This window comes from Macrotis lagotis, chromosome 2 (assembly GCF_037893015.1).
Source record: "Macrotis lagotis isolate mMagLag1 chromosome 2, bilby.v1.9.chrom.fasta, whole genome shotgun sequence".
Lineage (NCBI taxonomy): Eukaryota > Metazoa > Chordata > Mammalia > Peramelemorphia > Peramelidae > Macrotis > Macrotis lagotis.
The window spans coordinates 287,601,008-287,624,405 of NC_133659.1; the positions used below are offsets into that span (position 1 = coordinate 287,601,008).

At 38.3% G+C, this 23,398-nt stretch overlaps 2 protein-coding genes and 2 pseudogenes across 3 annotated transcripts in view; 2 read left to right on the forward strand and 2 right to left on the reverse strand.

Moving 5' to 3' along the window:
• Positions 1-10,391, reverse strand: part of TSFM (Ts translation elongation factor, mitochondrial) — a 14,371-nt gene extending 3,980 nt beyond the window's left edge. The window contains exons 1-5 of one of the 2 annotated variants that reach the window (XM_074226259.1): positions 10,272-10,391; positions 9,964-10,116; positions 6,049-6,177; positions 4,555-4,677; positions 3,975-4,062 (exon numbers count right to left, since the gene is read on the reverse strand). In XM_074226259.1, coding sequence (XP_074082360.1) covers positions 3,975-4,062; positions 4,555-4,677; positions 6,049-6,177; positions 9,964-10,116; positions 10,272-10,328 — 550 coding nt within the window. In that variant the 5' untranslated portion in view covers positions 10,329-10,391. The remainder of the gene's footprint in view (positions 1-3,974; positions 4,063-4,554; positions 4,678-6,048; positions 6,178-9,963; positions 10,117-10,271) is intronic. The other variant, XM_074226260.1, reaches the window with a different exon arrangement.
• Positions 10,392-10,944: 553 nt separating this feature from the next.
• EEF1AKMT3 (EEF1A lysine methyltransferase 3) lies at positions 10,945-22,178 on the reverse strand. Its single transcript, XM_074226264.1, has 3 exons — positions 21,746-22,178; positions 21,365-21,476; positions 10,945-12,301 (listed from the first exon to the last, which is right to left on the reverse strand). Exons 1-3 carry the CDS (start codon positions 21,914-21,916, stop codon positions 11,919-11,921), a joined length of 666 nt encoding a protein of 221 aa, XP_074082365.1. The 5' UTR covers positions 21,917-22,178; the 3' UTR covers positions 10,945-11,918.
• Positions 18,769-19,294, forward strand: LOC141510887 (RNA-binding protein 34-like; annotated as a pseudogene).
• Positions 19,426-20,076, forward strand: LOC141510888 (RNA-binding protein 34 pseudogene; annotated as a pseudogene).
• Positions 22,179-23,398: the final 1,220 nt, after the last annotated feature.

Below are 23,398 nucleotides of genomic sequence, written 5' to 3' on the forward strand. Positions count from 1 at the left end.
TTTAAAAAAAAAATTTAGAGCCCAATTTGGGGGCAGCTAGGATAGCAGTGATGAATAGACCACTGGCCCTGGAGTCAGGAGGACCTGAGTTCAAATCTAACCTCAGATCCTTAATAATTACCTGGCTGTGTGATCTTGGGGAAGTCATTTAATCCCACTGCCTTGCAAAAAAAAAAAGCCCAATTCAAATAGCACCACTGATAAGGTCTTTCCTGCCCTCCTCTCCTCTTCTCCCCCTCTTCCATTTAGTACTACTCTTTCCCTCTGGAAATAACTTATAAAGATTTCAGCATTTAAAGAAAGAAAACTAGATAAGATACTTTCAAACCTATAGTTTGAGGAAGAATTCTTAATTAAACAAAAGATAGACAAGATTATCATAAAAGACAATAGACAATTTTGACTTTAAACCTGAAATTTAAAGTTTCTGAACAAATAAAATGAATGAAGAAAGACAGAAGAGAAACAACAGAATAGGGAAAATATTTGCATAAAATATCACATAAATCTTGTAACTAAAATACATAGGGAAGTGACACAATACATAATATCAAGAACAATTCCCTAATACAGGCATTGATGAACTTCAACCCCCAGGCCAAATCTGACCCATCCAATTTTGAACAGTCAACTAGCCAAGAATAGTTTTTACATTTTTAAAGATTTTATTTATTTTGAGTTTTATAATTTTCCCCCCAATCTTACTTCCCCCCCCCCCCACAGAAGGCAATTTGCCAGTCTTTACATTGTTTCCATGATATACATTGATCCAAATCCATGGTATATACATTGACCTAAAGTATATATATATATATTTTTTTTTCTTGCTGTATTTAAAAATGTATTTATAGCGTATTTTAAAATGTCCTTGGCTCTGTAGCTTGGAAGTGGTGATTTATTTGGCCTGCAGGTCAGTTTGTTTACTCCTGCCTTATCTAGTAAGATGAGAGGTCAAAAAACAGAAACAACAACTACAAACTACAGATGAACATATGAAAATATGCTACAAATCACTAATAATGAAAAAATAACCAAGATTTCACCTTACACTAAACAAACTGACAAAAACAACAAAAGGGGGGAAACAGTAAATGTTGGGGGGCCTGATATGATAAACATTCTGGATATCAATTTGAAAATACAAGAAAAATAAATTGTCCTTACCCTTTGACACCCCAAGATATAGACTCCGAGAAAAAGGTCTAATAATTGTTAAATAAATGATTATATACCCAGATATTCACACCAGCACTCTTTGCAGTAACAAAGACTGGAAACCAAGAGAGTGCACATCATTTGTGAATGGCTGGAAAAAGTCAGGCTATATGACTCTAATAGGGAAATGCTGTGCAGTTGAAAATAAATATGAGAATCAGGGAAAGATTTGAGTGAACAGATGCATAGCAGAATAAGCAGAACCAAAAGAACAAACATAAAAAATTACTACAACCAGTTAAATGAAAAGAAAAATTACCAAAAAAGATATCAAATTAAAAAAATGAAAAACTAATAGCTTAAAGATTAGATAATAATCTGAAGGGTTTTGAAATATTTGTGTCACTTCCCTATATATTTTAGTTATAAGATTTATGTAATGTTTTATGCAAATATTTTCCCTATTCTGTTGTTTCTATTTTATGTCTTTCTTCATTAATTTTATTTATTCAGAAACTTTAAATCTGACAAAAAAAAAATATTGTAACAACATTTTTAACAATGATCCAAGTCAATTACAAAGCACTAATGATGAAAAATGCTATCTTCAGAGAGAGAATAAACTCTGAATTGCAAGGCATATGTTCCCCTCCTACCCCCCACACACTTTATTTTTCCTGCCCATGTTTTTACATGGCTTCACATGTATACTAGGTACCAACCATAGTGCTTGTCTCCTCAATGGGCAGAGGAGGGGGCCAGAGAGAGAGAGAGAGAGAGAATTCTAAAACAAAGGTCAAAAATAAATATATTTTTAAAAAATATTAACAGATATGCCACTTTAGATAGAATCTCAAACTAGTAAAGCAGGGCACAGCAAAAATCCCCCAAAATTCTAAACTTCAATTTAACCAAGAGTTTCAATATATATAATCCAAGAGTTACCTGGAGTTTCCCTTTTTGTTAATATTACCCTCTAAAGAAGAAACAAAAGAATCAAAGGGGAAGGGAAGGGGCGGCTAAGTGGGGTAGTGGATAAAGCACCGGCCTTGGAGTCAGGAGTACCTGGGTTCAAATCTGGTCTCAGACACTTAATAATTACCTAGCTGTGTGGCCTTGGGCAAGCCACTTAACCCCATTGCCTTGAAAAATCTAAAAAAAACAAAGGGGGAAGGAAGAGGGGATGGAATAGTAGAGATATGAATAATTAGCTCTGATTTATTCAAAAGAACACAAACACAAATACCTATCCCAGAGAGTTTTTTTTCTTAAGAAATGTCCAGAAATGAAAACTAATTTTAAAAATTAGTAGTTACAGTACTTCCCCAGAAATAAAACTAGGCTAAAATCCCCCAATTTTTCCAGAATTACTTAACAAACTTCCTAGACTTCTGCCTAACCTGGTTCCTCATCAATGACTCACTAATTGTGAACAGACAGTATGAGATGATCTGGTAAAAAGGACTGTTCTCATTATCAGTAACCTCAGAGGAGCAGCTGGTTTCTAGGATTCTGCAATGATCCTCCCCATAAGGGAGTGTGCAAGATAAAACAAAATTCCCCTCACCATCACAGATTGGGCAAATTCACTAGAAAAGTTCCCACAACTCCCTAATTGATCATTCTTTCCTTAAAAAGAAATATATCCAAACAATCAGACAACTAAATGCCTGTGGATTTGCACATACAGAAGCCCAAATATCTTATAATCATATTCTCATTACTATGAATTTAGTTCTTTCAGAAATTACAAAATTTTCTAAAAGCCTGTTTTAAAATGATGAAATTGAAGCTATTTATATATAGTCTATATATTAAAAAAATGCTCCAAATCATTACTGATTAGATGCAAATTAAAAATGCAAATTAAAACAACTCTGAGGTACTACCTCACACCTATCAGATTGGCTAAAATGGTAAAAAAGGAAAATGATCAATGTTGGAGAGGATATGGAAAAATTGTGACATCAAAATACTGTAGATGGAGTTATGAACTGATTCAACCATTCTGGAGAGCAATTTGAATCTATGTCCAAAAGGGCAATAAAATTGAGCACACCTTTGATCCAACAACACCACTACTGGGTCTATAATATCACAAAAAGAACATTAAAAAAGGGGAAAAGACCTACATATACAAAATATTTATAGCAGCTCTTTGTAAAGTGGCAAAAAATTGGAAATTGAGAGGATGCCTATAAACTGGGGCCTGGTTAAACAAGTTATGATAATATGAATATAACGGAGTACTATTGTTCTGTAAGAAATCATGAGCAGCTCTGACTTCAGAAAAGCCTGGAAAAACTTCTGTGAACTGATGCTGAGTGAAGTGAGTAGAACTAGGAAAATATCAAACACATTATTAGCAATGCTGTGAGATGATCAACTGTGACGGACGCAGCTCCTCTCAGCAGTTGAGCGATCAAAATCAATCCTAAAAGACTTATGATGGAAAGGTCATCCACATCCAGAGGAAAAACTATGGAGTCTGAATGCAAAGCAAAGCATACTATGTTCATTTTTTAAATCTCCTTTTATGGTTTTGCTTTCTTTCTCATTTTTTCCACATTAGTTCTAATTCTTTTTTCACAATATGACTAAAGTGGAAATGTATCAAACACAATTGTACTTGAACAACTTATATAAGATTACTTGCTGCCTGGGGGGGGGGGGGAACCTACAAAAAGATGAATGTTAAAAACTATCATTGCAAGTAACTGGAAAAAATAAAATAACATTAAAAAATAAGTCTGCTTGATAGAAACCACTTCTTGATTTCTATTCTTAGTCTCAGTCTGGAGTCTACTGCCAGTACTCACCAATAAATAATGTCAACTGATCCTTGAGAGAGTCTTCTCTATTAGGTCCAACTCTAAGCTGAGAGAGCTCAGCTGTCTCTAGAAAACCCTGAATACACAGAGAAAGGAAAGCAAAGATCAATTTGCAAGCTCACTTGAATACTAATATGTGTGTGTGTGTGTGTGTGTCTGTGTGTGTGTGTGTGTGTATAATATTTTACCACCAATGCCTGTCCCATTGGAATATGAACTCCTCTTAGGGAGATTTCTAAGTAATTTCAGAATATGAAAGAGCCTCAAAAATAATTTAGAACAATTCTATCATTTTATAAATGTACTAAGAGAGGTGGAATCAGGCCATACCTGATTATTGGTTCATATTATTTTTCCTATGCTACATGGTCTTACAAAATCCTACCATCTCTCTCATAAATGTTTTCAGGTTCCATTAAATAAACACTTTATTCCCTATATAGCTGTTTTATCTGGACTACATTAAGAACTTACTAAAATTGTGCCTTTTCTAATCTGACCATCTAGTAATTCCTTTCTCCTGTCATTTTAGCTTCGAAGTCTGAGTAGACTCTAAACTCAAACTCACCTTGCTGTAAGTAGAGAGCTGTTGCTTCAGATTCTGACAGTACGACAAGGTTCCAAGGGCCACTTGCTGGACCAGTTGTTGAAACTTTAAATTTCTAGAAACAAAATCTGTCTCACAGTTCACCTGCAGGGAAAAATTCATGACATAAACAGTGGTTTAGTGGCAAACTGATAACAACAAGAAGAGTTTATTTAGTACAAACCAAAGTAAAGTTAAGGTGTACTGTAGATATAACTACGTCTTTTCAAGCTACCATTCCTATGCTAGTAGAAACTTAAGCAGCTCTTGCCATGAGTTAAGCAATATATGCCAGTTGAGAAGATATTTTAGAACACTGCCAGTGATGTCTTAACTCTTGAGTTTATTAACAATTTGGACCTTTTCCCCTTAACTTCATTTCCTATTCTATGTTCTAAATAAATTACCCAATTTCTTCTCTTTTCTCTTTTACTAATCCTTTATGACACCTAAACTACTTCTATGTCCACTACCCTCTCTGTACAAGCTAATCTAGAAAATTTATAACCTCTTCAGGAAACCCGACAACAAAGCTTAGATTCATAGCTACCTTAAATTAACAATTCAATCATTTAAGCTGTACCTACGATGTATATGAAACACTAATGTCCTAATCAGAATGCAACATGGAAGTAACACTAAGGTCTTCAAGGCTATGCCAGTGGGACAAAAGCTCTGCAAGGTCCTACCAAGCTATAAAAGTTTTAAGATCAGTTCAGCAATATCTGTTATCTGGATGTTGTTCAAGGACCAGACTAGTTAAATTTGGACCAATCTAGTCAAAGGGCAATTTATTTTTTAGTGGAAACCTCTCTCAAATCAATCTGCTGAAACACAGAGAAACACAGTGTGACAACAATGAAGATGAAGGTCTGGAACCCTGAAATTACAAGCAAGAAACTACTTTTAATAACAATAATACAAAGATCTGGTTAATCAAGGAATTTATACACCAAGGCATCAAAACAAGGGCTAGGAAGAGACTAGACATAAGAATTCGTTGGCACAGGCAACTTCCAAATAAGGAATTCCCCCAAGGTCAACACTTTCTCTTCAATAGACTTGTCTAAGATTCACAAAGCCAGTCTTGAGTCACAAGAGGGACCTTGAACTCCCAGGCTTCCAGACTCTTAGACTAGTTCTCTATCCATTATATAATACTGCCTCTCCAAGGTGAATAGACAAACATAAATTAGAATAAAAGTGCATGGGAGAGGTACAAAATTGAATGAGTGACACACAAAGATGGGCCTCTCCTAACACTCCTTTACACATCTTTACATAAAACTAGCTATCACTGAGGTCATTTCTAATGATTACTTTTGATTCCACTGTTTGATTCCTCAGTTTCACTGTCTATCAGACAGCTCTTTTAGAGTTTATCCATATTTTCATCTAAAACATCTGGTACAAGTATAGTCAAGTATTTGAGGACCAACAAGTATTCCTAGAAACTGGTACATGTGAGGGGCTCACCTCCACCATTACAGCTGAATTCCCTTCCCGTAACAATCCAATCAGCCCTTCCTTAGTTTTTCTTCCCTGAAGTTTTGTAGCTTTGCTCCATCCTTCCTTCTGGGCCTGATTATGTAGCCAAGCTTCCGCCTGCAGATTATGGAAGAAAAAAACAAACAAACAGCAAGTCAGACAGAATTCTGGAGCTGCAAGATCCTAAATGTTTTCCTGTCTTCAATTTCTCTGTTTCCTCTACACCTCAAATTATTTAAGCCCACTCTAGAGTGTAAAGCAAAAAACAAGTCTTGTGACAATGAGTTCCTGAGACTTAAGGGGCTTCATTTCTTGCTTCTAAATAGCTGAGCACTGTTACAATTCTGTAATACTTAATGCAAAAACACTCAGAATAACAACTGTCATTTATTATAGAGTACCATCCTGCACAACCTGCTCTACAGATTTACTTTTGAGAAAAGCATGATTTGGCCAACACAGAAAGATGTTTCATGTGACTTCAAAGGTATAATTGCTTGCTCTACTCAATGGATTGGGGGAGGGGCTAGAGGAAGGAATCTGGAGTTCAGAAACATTTTTTTAATGAATGTCAAAAATAAAGGTGTCCTCCCCCTACCCCCTAAAAAAATATGTATTATGATTGTTTTATAGATAAGAAAATAAGCTTAGGGAAATTAAGTCCTCTATAGTTGCACATCAAGACATATACATTAAAAATGTGAGTTCAAGTTCAAGCTTCCTACTACTACACCCAAAATATATCACTTGAGAGGCATAAGGTTATCTTCCTCCTAGCTAAGTGGGGCTAGCAGTAGTCTTGAACTCAATTCTTCCCAAGGTTCTATGAAATGTAGGTCCTGAGGGATGCTAGGTGGCACAGTGGATGAAGCACCGGCCTTGGAGTCGGGAGTACCTGGGTTCAGATCTGGCCTCAGACACTTAATAATTTACCTAACCCTGTGGCCTTGGGCAAGCCACTTAACCCCATTTGCCTTGCAAAAAAACCTAAAAAAAAAATCCTATGAAATATAGGTCCTACAGGATTTCAGAAAAGTCTGCAAAGACTTGCATGAACTGATGCTGAATAAGATAAGCAGAACCAGAAGAACAGTGTACACATTAATAACATGGGGTGATGATCAACCTTGATGGACTTGCTCACCCATCAGTGCAGTAATCAGAGATCATTTTAGGGGATCTGTGATGGAGAACATTATCTGTATCCAGAGAAAGAACTGTGGCGTTTAAAGGAAGACCAAAACTTACTATCTTCAATTTTTTTTTAATATATTTTTTAGAATTTTTTTTTTGCAGGGCAAGTAAGGTTAAATGACTTGCCCAAGGCCACACAGCCAGGTAATTATTAAGTGTCTGAGGCCAGATCTGAACCCAGGTACTCCCGACTCCAGGGCCGGTGCTCTACCCACCGCGCCACCTAGCTGCCCCTATCTTCAATTTTTAAAATTTATTTTGTGTATTATGTAATTTTACTATCTCTAATGTTCTCTTTCTTCCTTTTGGATCTGTTTCTTCTCTCACAACATATTCAATTTCTATCTATGCAGGTCATGGATGCAAATCTAAAGACTATATCAGATTGCCTTCTGTTGGGGGTGGGAAGGGAGGGAGAAAAATGATTGGTAGAAACTAGCACTATATGTAATTTGAAAACAAATAAAATATTTATATAATAAAAAAATAAGGTAGGTTTAAGTCTCAAGATTGCTGTAAGGTTGAGGTGGCTAGGTGGCGCAGTGGATAGAGCACCGGCCCTGGAGTCGGGAGTGCCTGAGTTCAAATTCGGCCTCAGACACTTATTAATTACCTGGCTGTGTGGTCTTGGGCAAGCCACTTAACCCTGTTTGCCTTGCAAAAAAAAAAAACCTAAAAAAATAAAAAGATTGCTGTAAGGTTCAAATGTAGTGGTGTGTATAAACCAAAGCACACTTCAGAATGCTCTATACAAATTAGCTATTTCAAGTTTTACTGTGGTTTTTTTCCCCTAGACCTGAATGCCAGCACAGACCTCAGGCCTTAATAAAAGATAAAATGAATGGGAGGCATGATTCAATGACACTTTTGTTGTAAAATATAACCACTTGTTAAATTAAAAAAAACTTATTGATAGGGGCGGCTAGGTGGCGCAGTGGATAGAGCACCGGCCCTGGAGTCGGGAGGACCTGAGTTCAGATCTGGCCTCAGACACTTAATAATTACCTAGCTGTGTGGCCTGGGGCAAGCCACTTAACCCCATTTGCCTTGAAAAAACCTAAAAAAAAAAAAAAGAATGAAGGCATAAATATATAACACTACACATATATTTATATCTGCACATGCGTTATACCTATGTATTTGTATGGGTATTTCTATAGGAGCTCTGTATACATATAGTGCATGTGTACTTTCATGTATTTATGTATTGTATACATATACACATATTGTATACATTTATACATATATTGATGTATTTACATATGTGGATAGAAAGATAAGAATTGGGAGTGGACAGAGCACCAGCCCTGGAGTCAGTACTTTCATGTATTTATGTATTGTATACATACACACACATATTGTATACATTTATACATGTGTTGATGTATGTACATATGTGGATTGTGGGTGGATAGAAAGATAAGACTTGGGAGAGGCTAAGGTGGCAGTGGACAGAGCACCAGCCCTGGAGTCAGGAGTACCTGAGTTCAAATCCGGCCTCAGACACTTAATAATGACCTAGCCACTTATAAGTAACGCCACTTGCCTTGCAAAAACCTAAAAAAAAAAAACCACCTTATTGATTAAATGCTTTTGCAGAGAAAAAGGAAAGAAGTTCTTAACCTACAGTTGTTAAAATTTTGACAAATACAATGGGTTTCCTGTCATTTCATATACATATATATATACACACACATAATATAGAAACAAATAAGTATATGTATATCTATACATATGTGTATATATAAATACATACATACACATATGTGTATGTATAAATACATATACATAATATATAAGTAAATATATGTATATATGTGTATATATAAATACACATATGCACATAATATATAAATACAAATATATACATATATGTGTGTATACATAAATACACACATACATATAATATAAAATTAAATATAAATATATGTATATGTGTATGTATATAAATACATATATGCACACAATATATAAACACAAATATATATATACATACGTGTATATAAATACGTATATGCACTTAATATATAAATATAAACACATGTGTATATACATACATGTGTATATATAAATGCATATGCATAATATATAAATAAATGTGTATATATGTGTGTATATAAATACATATATGCATATAATATATAAATACAAATACATACATATGTATGTATATAAATACATATACACATGATATAAAAATAAATATATGTGTATGTATACATATATGTGTGTATATATAAATACATATATGCACATAATATGTAAATACAAATATGTATATATACATATGTGCATACATGAATACATATAATATATAAATATAAACATATATACATATATGTGTACACAAATATATACATAACATATAAACAAATATAAGTGTATGTATATGTACATATATGTGTGTGCATATGTAAATGTATATATACACACACATATTAAGCAGGAGTTTAAAAGCAATCCTCTGCGAGGGGAGTGCATTGGCTGGTGGGTTCATGCATTCCTTCCAAAACCAGTCAGTCCCCCAGCGGCCTGGGCCGAGACAAAAGGCGCCGTGCCCTGGAGGGCTCTGCCACCCCACTAATTCACCAGTCCGCGGGGAAGACGCCCTTCGGCGGAACCAGGCCGCGGAGGAGGCGGCGCTGCCCACCCGGGGGGCTCCGGCGCGAGGAGGGGGCGGGGCGGCCCCGCGGCGCAGGCCGCCCTCACCTGGGCCAGGTCGCCGCCGCACGTCTCCAGCGCCTTCTTGCAGTTGGTGAAGGAGTAGCCGGTCCTCCGCCGCAGCTTCTTCAGGCGCTCCTTGCTGGACGACGCCTCGGGCCGCAGGGCCCCGGCGTGCGAGGGGCGGGAGCCCAGGGGCACCTAGGAGAGAGGGAGGCGGAGAGAACAGGCCTGAGCCGCGGTGGGGGCGGGGAGGCACCGAGGCGGCGGGGGGAGGGGACTGGGAGGCCGGCCCCGGGGAGAAAAGGGCGGCCAGGCAGGCCTCCGGCTGCCCCCGCGGGCACACGTCCCCTTACCGGCCGGTTCCGGGGCCCCAAGTGCTGAAAAAGACGCACCGACCGAAATAAAGACATGATTCTCGTCCGTCCCCAGCCGCGGCGACTCGGCCAGCCCGGAGCGGTGCGCGCACGCGCGAGAAGACGCTGGGGGGGAGGGGAGGGGATGTGGGCGGGGGGGAGACGAGGAGCTACGGAGCGGCGGTTGGGACCAACCCGCCGAGCATGCGCTAAAATCACGGCAGCGAGGGCAGCGCCACCTGCTGGCCAGGGCTTCTCGGGCTCGGCCCGCAAGGGATGGGTCGCGTTACCGAGACAACCCCAGAGCAAGGACCAGTTGCAGTCCTGTCCCCGAGGCTACCTCCGGCGAAAGGGGTGGCGAACGCTGGGAACGGCAATAATAACTCAGATTTATACAACGCTCAAAATACTTGGATCATGGCCCCCCAAAGAGTCAGGAGGAACAAATATGCATCCCCTTTTATAGATGCAGAAATCAAGCGCCTTTTTACAGGACGGGTCCTTAAGAACTTTTTTGCCTTTGTTTTGCTTTAACACATAGGAGGAACTTTTAAAAAATGCTTTCCGGAGTACCTGGGTTCAAATCCGGTCTCAGACACTTAATAATTCCTAGCTGCGTGGCCTTGGGCATGCCACTTAACCTCATTTGCCTTGCAAAATCCTAAAAAAAAAATGCTTTCCAAGTCCAGTGCTCCTTCTACCATTCAACCTCTTTTAGGAAGAACTGCCCCCCTCCCCAAATGGTAAACAATCTGCTTAGGCACTCCATTCCCCTTGTGTTCCTAAGTATGAAACAGGCGGTCTGAAATTCTTTCTTCACCAAAGTCTAAAAACATAAAGCCTTAGTTGCAGAAGATGCTTTTCACGTTCTTATCTTGTTGAAAAGTAAAAACATAACAAAAAAAAAAGCAAAACAGAAATGAGAATATGCCCACTAAAAGGGCAACATAGGAATGAATGGTATTTATTCATTGTTACTGAGTGCTGTAGATACATATAAAAGCAAGAAAGTCGCAATCTTTGTGGGACAGAGACAAGAGCAATTACTCTGCCAACAACCCACAGTATTTTATCAAAATTCCTTCACCTTCCCCTTTCTAAAAACTTCAGTTTCCCCACTCAGCCTCCACCTCCAAGAATGGTAACTGAGAGTCTTCTTATTACAATGTCATTGGGGCTTTTGAGGGGCCCAGGAGTCTGGAGTTTCCAATAAGATGATGCCCAGAATTAGTCTAGAACATAGGTGCCCAACTTTTTAGCTCCTCTGGGCTGCATCATTCAACAAAGATTTGCATATAAAATTTAATATTTATTTGTGACTATAATGCAACCCATATTACCAATGATTATAATAATAAAATGTTATAATGGTTAATGAACTGGCTTTGAGGTGCTGGGACTGGACACTTCTAGACTAGAAGAAATGGCAAAATTAATAGAAAGCAAGGAAATCAAAGAAAGCAAGGAAATGAAAGCCACAGAAGCATAGAAAACCTAGCCCAGAATGCAGGAATCAGCCAAGTTTGGTAATTCTGCATGGACTTGTATTCTTCACTTCTTCCCAATACCAACAGAAGAGGACTTATCAGAGGAACGTGTGTGGTCAGAGGTGAGGAAGAATTGGATGTGGAGGTACAAAGGAGTCTCTCAGCCTCCCCTATGTGTAGCCCTGTATATATTAATGTTTTCTTCCTCATCCCGCTGTGCCAACTCCAGTTGAAAATGCTGTGGTAACATATCAAGAAAGAAACTCTCTGTCCTGTGCTCTTCCCTCATCTTGGAAGCCAAATAGATAGTGCCATTTGGTCCACAGAGATGTCTAAGGGTACCCAGAAGCAATGGAAAGGTAGGCTCCAAATACACGATATCAGCCCCTAATACCAGGTCATAGTCTTCAGGAAACACACCGTGGTCTAGCCCCCAGGCCAAAGCTCGGACCTGCGCCCGTCCACCAACTGGCACATTAGCTCGTACATTTCCCTGAATTTGCTCCAAAGCCAGAGGTAGATCAGTGATGGTGACATCTCCTCCTGGAAGAGAGGGAACAGAAGAGAAGTGAGATCTAGGAACCAACTGAAGGATTCCCATTAAGAAATGTCTAGAAAATTTTCCATTCTCAACACCTTCAGAAAAGTTGTTCCTTTTTTGCCTCTCAGAATTCACCTATGTCAAACATGAGCACTGCTAAAGCACTTCACATATATCATTTTATATCCTCTCAACAACTCTGTGAGGTAGCTGCTATTTATTTATTATTCTCCCATTTTACAAATAAGGGACCTGAGGCAAACTGAAGTTCAGTGACTTGCCCAAGTCACACAGTTAGTAAACATCGACAGTTGATCTAGGTTAAGCAACTTGCTCAGGGTCACACAACTAAAGAGTATGAGGCAGGATTCAAAGGTTCCAAGCCCAGAATTCTTTCCCCATTAAACCACCTGGTTATCTTCAAGTCACTGTTTTGGACACTGAGAACACAAAAATGTAAACATAATATCGCCCGTCTTCAAAAAAACTTAGGCGCAATGGGGGAGAGGTTGACATGTTATGTACACAGTTAAGTATGATAAAAAAAAAAAACAGAAATTCAACAGGGATAAAGTGACATCTTCCTAACAAATTCATCCAGGAACTCAAGTAAACTTTAGCTAAGTCAATATTCTCTATTGTATAATTTGATTGAGAATAGCTCCCTCCTCACCACACTTTTCAGTCTTTCACCAACTGCCCAGTACAGTATATACCCATATTAGAAAGAAATGGAATAAAAAAAGGAGTTGGAGAAAGAATATAGTAATGATGGACTATGGAGCTTGTTAATGACCATTCCCTGTAAAATAACTGATTAATATAAAAGGGTTGAGGAGCCAGAAGAATTTTTCAATTGGGGGGAAAAAAGATATAAAAATCATATAAAAATAGCATGCAAGGATATTCTTCCTGTCTAAAGCCTTTCAGAATATCTGGCACATAATAGATAATAGACGACCACTGATTGATTTTGTTCACCCCAACTCTTGACTTTGTATTTGGGTACATGGATGCAGATGTCCCTTTGAGCATGCTAATGTCCCAAATCATTGACCACTTTAACACCTATATTCTTCATCTTCACTTCATATACACATAAAGGAAGGGTCAAATGAATGCGTTAGATCTTCCTGACTTTGAATTTCCAATTTCTTATTTTCTTTTGTTGGCTATTTGGAGGAAATAAGAGGTTAAATGACTTACCCGGGGTTACACATCTAGGAAGTGTCAGCTCAGATTTGAACTCAGGTCCTCCTGACTCCAGGGCTAGTTCTCTAATCTACTATGCCAACAAGCTGCCCCTCCCCAACTTTCTATTCTCAATCACAAACTTCCATCCTTCCATCTCTTGTTCAGCCTCACTCTTCTCATACCTAGTCTTAGTCCTCAACATGACTAATCCCTCCTCTCCCACCACCACCACCAGCACTGACTCTGTCCTAATCCTATCAATCCATCATTCTGACTTTAATTTCCTTACTTTCCCATCATATTGCTTAGTGCAAGATAAATACATGCTAACTCAACCCTAAGGTTGACTACTTCCGCTGCATACCATCCTCTACTCTAGAATCCCGTCTTCATGTCTTTTCATTGATCATACCATACTAAAACAAATTCATGAGGAGTTACTTCTATCATCCTTTTCCATTTTCACCAGTTAATAAATATTGCTATGAAAAATCATGGGGAAATTCTGACTGGATTTCCTCCAAGTTTATGTTATCAAATCTCATATGCTAACACTGATAGTGGGCTCTCATTGCTGCACAAAATTCCTTTTATTCTTTCTTGACTGACTTTCTATATTGCTTTTCAAAATTATTGGCCCTTTAAAAACTTCTCTATCAACACTCACTTAACATTTGACATAAAACACCTACTGGGTCTATACAAAGACAAAAATGAAACAGTCCCTGATTTCAGAGAATTTATAACCTAGCAGCGGAGACAACATATACATATACATATACAAGTCTAGTATTGTTAAAGAGATGGGTTGCTTAGCCACTCCTATTTACTCTTCTATTTGACTCATTGCCAGATAGATTTCCTATTATATATATTTCTTCTCCTTTCTGGGAAGTAGAACAAGCCTCTTAAGTTTTTATTAGCTCTGAGCCCCCAGCCAGAAATCAGATGTAGTGTTTCTGGCAAAACACTCCAGTGATAGATCTCTCGCTCTGTCTCTTCTCTTGGTATGTTTCCTCCTTAGTGGCTTGCACCCAACAATATTCCAAAACAATAAGCTTCAAAAGCAAATGCCAGTGATTACCACTATTTATTTATGCAGACACAATAAAAAATTAAAAACATAGGGAGATAAACAAACTTCCCTATAATATGCCCAAAGAAGGCAATGCTCCAAGAAGGAGCTCAAGGGGGAAAAGAAATTATAAGATTATCTGCTTTGGATTATGATGAAAGGGCAGGGGAATTATTTAGCAACAGTTTCTAACAGTTTCTAAAATTCTATCTGGCATACCTTTTGCCTGATCCACCTAAGCAGCCTCAAAGACCTTTGATGTTTTCCTTTGTATTGATTGTCTCTGCAAAGTGGTTAACCCAGAATCTGACATATGATAGACATTATATCAATACCTATTCCCTTCTCCTTCCTTTCACTTGGATTTTTACAACTTCTCTTACTTCAACTACAGGATTCTTCTGCTCCTCCAGTCAGAGGCTCAGTTCCTGACTTTTAAAGATCACCTTGAGACTTGGCCTATCATTCTTCATTTTATCCAAACTGATTCATTTATGTGATAATTGGAACTTCAAAAGGGAACACTTCATTTTTGGCTACTCCACTGTGATTAGGAACTGGGTTTTCAAGAACCATTCCTTTTCATATGTATAAACAAAAGAACTGCAGAAAGAATACAAAGTAATGGGAGAAGAGATACTAGCACCCTTGGTGATTAGGAAGGACTTCATTTAGATGGTCTCAAACTGAGTTTTAGAGTAAACCTGTTTGTAAGAAGCAGAGGTGATAAGAGCTAATTTTAGGATTGTGAAGGCTTTAAATGACAAACAAAAGAAATGTATTTGACCTTAGAAGAAATAGGAAACCAGTGTAGTTTACCAAGTAAGAAAATGACAAGATCAAATCTTTGCTTTAAGAAAATAACGTTGACAGTTTTGTGGAGGATGGATTGAAGAGAGAAGAGACCTAAATCAAGGAAAGAGAGGGGGTGCAGGCCACATGAATAGAGAAAAAAAGACAGAGGGTGGAGCTATCCCCCTCTTCAAAAAAAAAAATCATCCATCTTTTCTAGTTATCATCCTAGTTCTGTCTTCTTTTTCATGGCTAAACTCCTTGAGAAAGTCATCCACAATCAATACCTCCACTTTCTTTTCTCTCACTGTTTTTAACTCTCAGCATTTTGGCTTCCTACCATGCCAATCAATTGAAACTGCTGTCTCCAAAGTTAATAATTTCTTAATCATCAAATCCAATGGACTTTTCCTCAATCTTTATCCTTCATGACCTCTCTGCAGTCTTTCACATCGTCAATCACTCTCTTCTTGCTTCTCACTAAGTTTTTATGACACTACTCTTTTCTGGTACTCTGTAGCTATCTGATTTCACCTCAGTGTTCTGTGATGGATCTATTTTCTTTCTTTTTTTGCAAGGCAATGGGGTTAAGTGGCTTGCCCAAGGCCACGCAGCTAGGCAATTATTAAGTGTCTGAGGCGGGATTTGAACTCAGGTACTCCTGACTCCAGGGCCGGTGTTCTATCCACTGCGCCACCTAGCCGCCCCTTCTTTGATGGAACTTCATTCATGTTCTATAGTCCCTTTAACTTTGGATGTCCACCAAGGTTCTGTCCTAGGCCTTCTTTTCTTCTTCTTGTATACTTTTTCATTTAGAAATCTCATCAGGTCCCCTGAATTCAATTATCATCTCTATTCAGATGATTCTGAGATTTATTTATTCTAGTCCCAACCTCTCTCCTGTCCTCCAGGCTCAAATTTTCAATTGCCTATTGAACATTTCAAACTGATATCACCTATGGTGTCATCCTCAACTCTCAACTCTTTCTGATCCTTTCCTCCTGCGATATCCAATCAGTTGCCAAGTTCTTTTGATTCTTCATCCCTTGTATGTGCCCCCCTTCCCTTCTCTGATGCTTCTCTAGTACAGGCCCTTACCATCTCACAATTTGCCTACTGTAATAATCTTCTGATTGATCTTCCTATCTCAAGTTTCTCCCCATTCCACTCTATCCTTTACTCAGTTGTCATCCTTGGCTTCTTTCAAGTCTCAGCTAAAATCTCACCTTCTGAAAGAAACCATTCCTGGTTCCCTCCCTCAATGCTAGTGTCTTTCTGCTAAGATTATCTCCATTTCATTCTGGATATATCTGGTTTGTAGATAGTTGTTTACATGTTACCTCTTACTTTAGACTGTGAGTTCCTTGAGGGCAGGAATTATATTTGTCTTTCCCTGAATCACCAGCATAGTGCTTGGAACATGATAGTTGATTAATAAATTCTTGTTGACCTTAGACAGAAAAAAGCATGATTTGATTAGATATGTGATTTGAGGGGGAATGATGAACAAAGATAGCACTGAGATTAGTAAACTGATTAGAAACCAGATTACAAAAGGGTGAGAAATGAGGGAGAGAAGTGAAGGCAATGAGAGAAAGTGAAGGCAATAAGTACATTCAGTGTTTTGAGGAGATGGCGAAGTCTATTGATTTTTTTAAAGTTTGGGGAAGATTTGAGTATGTGGATTGAAATCAAACAATCAGTATATTAGGAAAACTGAAGATGATAAAGCAAGAGAAAGGATGCTTTTGGGAGCAAGTTGCTAGAGAAAACTGTTAAGAGGTTGTCAATATATTTAGGAGAGCTCGCCATTGTGAGAAAAGCCTACATCAGAAAAAAGCCTCCTAATCAGAAACCAGAGTAAAAGAGGAGAGAACAAGACGATGATGACAAGAAATTTTTGGAGTTATTGAGAAAAGGAGAAGAGGAAGTTAATAAGGAATAGCCTTAATTCAGTACATTTTAAGATGAAGTTCTGAGATGGGGGAGGGTAGAGAGGTGTCATATCAAAGAGAGAAGAGATTTGGAACAGATGCTATGAGTGACTTATTCTTCAGAGTTGTTTAATCTCAAAACAAGTTATAGTGCATCAGTATTCTCAAAGAACACTTTTTTTTGATAATGCCAATGACTTTGTTTCTCACTATTTTTACTGCTAAAATGCTTCAGTCAGGGAAGAATAAGAATGCCCAATTATCTCAGGACTTCCTCCAGCTCCATTTCAGTTATAGAAATGATGGAGACAATTGGTGGTGGTAATCCAGATTGGGCTTTGACAAGACTTGAACAACTGTCATAACTATAGTTTCAGGGCAGCTAGGTGGCACAGTGGATAGAGCACCGGCCCTTGAGTCAGGAGAACCCGAGTTCAAATTCGGCCTCAGACACTTAATAATTGCCTAGCTGTGTGACCTTAGGCAAGTCACTTAACCCCATTGACTAAAATAAGTAAAAGCAAAAAACATAACTATTGCTTTATGAACATATATTATAAAGATAATTTTATAAGGTATGAGTTGAGCAAGGAAAGCTAAAGAGAGGTTTGAGAGAGATGCTTAAGATATTGTTTTCCTGTCATATATGGAAAGTTGGGAAAGGGAGATAAAGACAAGGAGGCCTGTCTTAAGGAAACTTTTAAAGGGAAGTTTTTGAAATTTTAAAATTTATCTTGTAAAGAGGATTAAGAAAATGCTTTGGTAAAAAAAGCTTTGGGAAAAAAACTTTTGGTACATTGAGTAAGTAAATGAATAGAAAAGAATTTATATCATGACTAAGTGATGAGGATGAAAATACAAAAGCAAAGATTATAAATTGAATGGTGTTTCCAGAAGTCATTTGTAACTACAATGATGTTTGGAGGGGGCTCTGGCTATCATCATTCTCTCTCTCTTTTTTTTTTTTAGGTTTTTACAAGGCAAATGGGGTTAAGTGGCTTGCCCAAGGCCACACAGCTAGGTAATTATTAAGTATCTCAGACAGGATTTGAACCCAGGTACTCCTGACTCCAGGGCCGGTGCTTTATCCACTGCTTTACCTAGACACCCCTGTCATCATTCTTACAACTAAAATACTGTGATTATCTCTAACAGCTTTGTTATGTATTTCATTGTTCATAAACTGGATATTCAGTAATTTTAATATTTATTTAAGCCCAAGAGATTAAAGGATTTAGTGTGAAGAAATCTGAGCAAATACTATAGGGAAAGGATGTTTTTCTGATTTATTATTGGTAGGGTTTCTGATGTGACTTGATATGATGAGAAATATGTTGAAATTTTATCAAAGAGGAAACATACTGGATGACCCTGGCTGGTAACTGAGATGGTAACTGAAGGAAAAAGAAGACAGTAAAGCAATAGAAGATAGGGTGAGCAGATCCTTCAGTTGGATGAGTGACCTTGTTTCAAAACAAAGTCCTTTAAAAGTGGCAAGAGTAACCTAGCATCACTCTTCAGCTTCTCAGCTACACAGGGGCAGCAACTTGTTTATATGGTTGCCAGATAACCAGTTTCAACAGCAAGAAGAGAAAATTTAATAAAGATGAGATTTCAATCCACAGACAAAGAACATATGCTGCTATTGAACAATTATAGTGAAAAAGGAGCTCTCTGATGCAGATGAAAGATTGGCAAACAGAGAAAGTGCTTCCGTATCTACTGATCTTGAAGAGGAAGATACTACAAAATGCAAGTTAAACAAGTGAAGAAAAGAAAAATTTCTCAAGCCAGTAATAATGGCAAAACAGCAGATGGTAGAATACTTGATAAATCAAATTATTCATTTGAGTCAAATAAAAAAAAGATTCACTTCCATGAGATAAAGGACAGAATAAAAAAATTAAACAACTGTTTGTGATAAATATACCTGTCATCTGTAAAAAGAAAATGAAATGAAGTTATTTTTTAGAGAGTATGGACTGTATAACCTATATTAGATCACTTGCTATCTTAGGGAGGGGAGAAGAAAAGGGTGAGAGAAAGAAAATTTTACAAAAATGAATGTTGAAAACTATTTACATATAATTGGGAAAATAAATAAATAAGAGTATGGATAAATAGAAAATGTATGATTTTGATCTTTGCAGAAAAGAGCACTTTATCTCAAAAGATTGCTGTAATAAAATGTTCACCATGGACAAGAGTATTAATGGTTAAGTTACTTTTAAGGAAAGGAGTGCTGCTGAAAAGGTATTGAAAAGAAATAGGGTATAGATTGCAGAATGATTTCCCATTAGAGTTTAATTTATATCTGATATTCCTTTGAGGGGCAAGAGATCAATATTTGTGGGGAACCTCACTTACAAAATTGAAGTAGCTGCTATTCAAGAATACTTCTCTGACTGTGGAAGCATTTTAGCAGTAAAAATAATGAGAAACAAAGTTACGGGCATTAACAAAAAAGTGTTCTTTGAGAATACTGATGCACTATAATTTGTTTTGAGATTAAACAACTCTTAACTATTAGGAAGAATAAATCAAGCATTATGTTAATAATGAAAAAATCAAACCATCACATACTCCAGACAAATTTTTGGAGATTTTCACCAAATTTAAGCACAAACTTAGTTTTCCTCCTGAAAACACAGCATAGCATTCTGAAAATACATTTGCTGGAGAAAACATTAATCCCTTGAAAAAGGAAAAAAATGACCAAAAAAGGGGGGGGGTAAAAAGGAATGAAATGGAAATAAAAAAATTTTTAATGGGGAAAAGTTGAGCAACAGGCTTAGAGGTGATTTACAAATGAAGTTGGTGAATGTGTAACTTTGTTATACAGGGAAGTTGTTCTCCTAAATCTTGATATACTGAAGAAAAAAAAAATAGATCCTGTATGTTAGAAATTCCCTCTCCTCCCCTTCTCTAAATCTCAAAATCTCTCTTCTTCATCTTCCATCTTCTCTTTCTTTGCAAAGGTTTCTAATGATGAAGAGGCCCTCGCCAGGGCAGCCCCTCTAACATACATTCTTAATCCTATAATCTCCTGTCTCCTTTAAGTGCTTCCCTGCTCTATCCTTCCTTCTCTTTCACTCATCTTCAATAGCCTTTTATCCATAGATTCCTTCCCTTCTAGGTCTACCTTATCCTTAAAAACAACAGCCACAACAACAAATACTCATTTGAACCTGCCATCCCCTCGAGCTAATAACCTTTATCTTTTGTTTTCTTCCTTCTGCACCCAAACTCCAATATATCATAGGGTACCATATCTTCACCTCTTACTTATTTCTCAATCCTCAGTAATGAGGCTTCCCACTCTGCTACTTAAACTTCTCTTTCCAAGATTACAAGTGATTCCTTAAATTCTAAATTCATTTACTTTTTTTTTTTAGTCCACATTGTACTTAGCCTCTTTTAGAAGCTTTGATATTGTGATCCATGAGGAAGTCCCCAGGAACTCAGTCCCTAGGAAGTTCCCGTATTATATAACATTTTAAGGACAGCATAGAGAGACAGAAAGGATTTTCCCCTTTATTTGTATCTTTAGAGTGCCTGGCACATCAATGGCACATAACAAATACTTATTGACTTGAAATGACTAGTACTGAATGGTGGCCAGGTCTTTGAGTCAGCCAGCCTCTAACTTAAAGAGCTGTGTGACCACGGGCAAATCACTTAACCTCTCTGTTTCAGATAGCTCTCCAAAACCAACCTGCACAAGTGAAAAGACCTCCCACAATGGGAGGTCCGTAACTACTCGAATCACTGATTGGATTCCCTCGCCCTAGCAAAACAAAAAGACAGTGTAGAACTGGCTCACATTACAGAACTGGCTAAATTAACCCAGATCCTTACAAATCATGAGATCTATGACCAACAGCAACAAAAAGATAGTATCGACTGGCTCACATTACAGAACTGGCTAAATTAACCCAGATCCTTACAAATCATGAGATCTATGACCAACAGCAACAAAAAGATAGTATCGACTGGCTCACATTACAAAATTGCACTAAATGAACTCAGATCCTTACAAATTATGGGATCTATGATTCCAGCTCACCCACCTTGCAAAGCTGCCAGAATGCCCACAATGCCAGTCCCAGCGCCCAGCTCAATCACCTTCTTTCCTCGGAAGTCCAGGTTCTTCCTCTCAAAGTAACTGCATAGGCTCAACGCCTATAGGGGAATGGGGGATGGGAGATGGAGGATGGGGGAGGAAGGGAGAGAGAATTTGGGAAGAGAAAGCAGGTCATTGCCTAATTACAGAGGAAATCCAATCCGTGCTTACATTCGGCTTCCTCTGCCCGAACTAGGAGAGGCAGAGTGGAGGAGAGACATGAAAACCCCGCAGCCCCCTTGCTCCCTTGCTGTCCTCTCCCCATCCCCTCCGCGCCTTTCCCTCTGCGGACGGACCACGAGCGAACCCCGGGATTCCTAGTCCTCACCGCATCCCACACAGGCGCAGCCACCCCGAGTCGAGCCCCGAAGCTCTGTTTGATGCTCAGCACATGACCGCAGAAGTGGAACTGAGTCTCTTCTGTGTAAGAATCAGCGAAGAGCCCGTCCTCCAGGGGGAAGACGGACTCCAACTCCAGTTCGGAGTCGGACTCCAACATCCCGGACGGGGAGCGGGCAGCAGCCCACAGTGCCACTGGACTCCGCTGGACTCCGGCCAGAGGAAGGGGTGGCTTCCACGTGGCCGGGCAGGGGGGAGACCCTGCCGCCTCCAACCAGGAGGAAGGGGAGGTCAGTCCCCCTGGCACCCCCAGCCTAGGTTCCTGGACTCTGGGGAGGAGGAACCGAGTGGAAGAGACCTGGCCCCCCTCAAGCTCCTCCTACCCCACTTCCTCGAACTCGACACCACCATCTGCAAGCGGACTGGCCCAGACACCTGAGAACCGCCAAGGCTTAATTCTAGACTACGTGGCAGGGCCGAGGAGGAGGTGTCCTAGTCTTCCCTGGAGACTGTGACAGCAGAAAGAACACTCTGGGGTCTGAGTACGATTCTTTCGGGGCAAGTGACTTAGCCTTTCTGCAACTCCGCTTTCCCAACTGTAAAATGGGAGAATTAGACTGGATGCAAGGATTCTTCATTTTAGGGGGTTTTCTGGACCCACTTTGGCAGGCTGGTGGAGTCTGTGGATCCCCTTCCTTCTAAAAGTCGAGTTTTTAAATGCACAGATTACATAGGATTAAAGGAAACAACTATTTTAAAATATTATCATCAGTTTATATTTTAATGTTTTTATGATTTATTAATGTTTAATGTTTTCTCTTTTTCCCTAAATGTTTTCCCTTTTTTTTTATCTTAATAGCATTTTCCCAATTACATGTGTAGAAAGTTTACTACATTCATTTTTGTCAGATTTTGAGTTCCAAAGTGTTCAAATTACATAGGATTAAAGGAAACAACTATTTTAAAATATTATCATCAGTTTATATTTTAATGTTTTTATGATTTATTAATGTTTAATGTTTTCTCTTTTTCCTAAATGTTTTCCCTTTTTTTATCTTAGTAGCATTTCCCCAATTACATGTGTAGAAAGTTTACTGCATTCATTTTTGTCAGATTTTGAGTTCCAAAGTGTTCTCCCTACCTCTCTCTTTCCCCCTTCCCAAGACAGGAAGGATATAGCTTATATAAATACAATAGAATTTTTTTTTAAAGTTCACAGACTACAGGGTAAGAATCCTGGCCTAAAACATTTCTGTCTTTTTTTTAAAAAAATCCTAACAAATTCTATATTTCACTGTAGCAAATCAGACATAATAAGACAGGAAGGATATAATTTACGTAAGGACAATAGAATTTTTTTTTTAAAGTTCACAGACTACAGGGTAAGAATCCTGGCCTAAAACATTTCTGTCTTTTTTTTTTTTTAAATCCTAACAAATTCTATATTTTACTGTAGCAAATCAGACATAATAAGACAGGAAGGATATAATTTACGTAAGGACAATATACTTTTTTTTTTAAAGTTCACAGACTACAGGGTAAGAATCCTGGCCTAAAACATTTCTGTCTTTTTTAAATAAATTCTATATTTTACTGTAGCAAATCAGACATAATAAAGGTATATAGTGAGAAAGAGCCCTTG

Bases quoted from the DNA above. Each gene is read 5' to 3' on its own strand.
- EEF1AKMT3 (XM_074226264.1), bottom strand. From the start codon at position 21,916: ATGTTGGAGTCCGACTCCGAACTGGAGTTGGAGTCCGTCTTCCCCCTG. The intron at 21,477-21,745 runs GTGAGGACTAGG...ATTCCCCTATAG, and splicing joins CTGCGCCTGTGTGGGATGCG to GCGTTGAGCCTATGCAGTTA. The intron at 12,302-21,364 runs GTGGGTGAGCTG...CCTCTCTTCCAG, and splicing joins CATTCTGGCAGCTTTGCAAG to GAGGAGATGTCACCATCACT.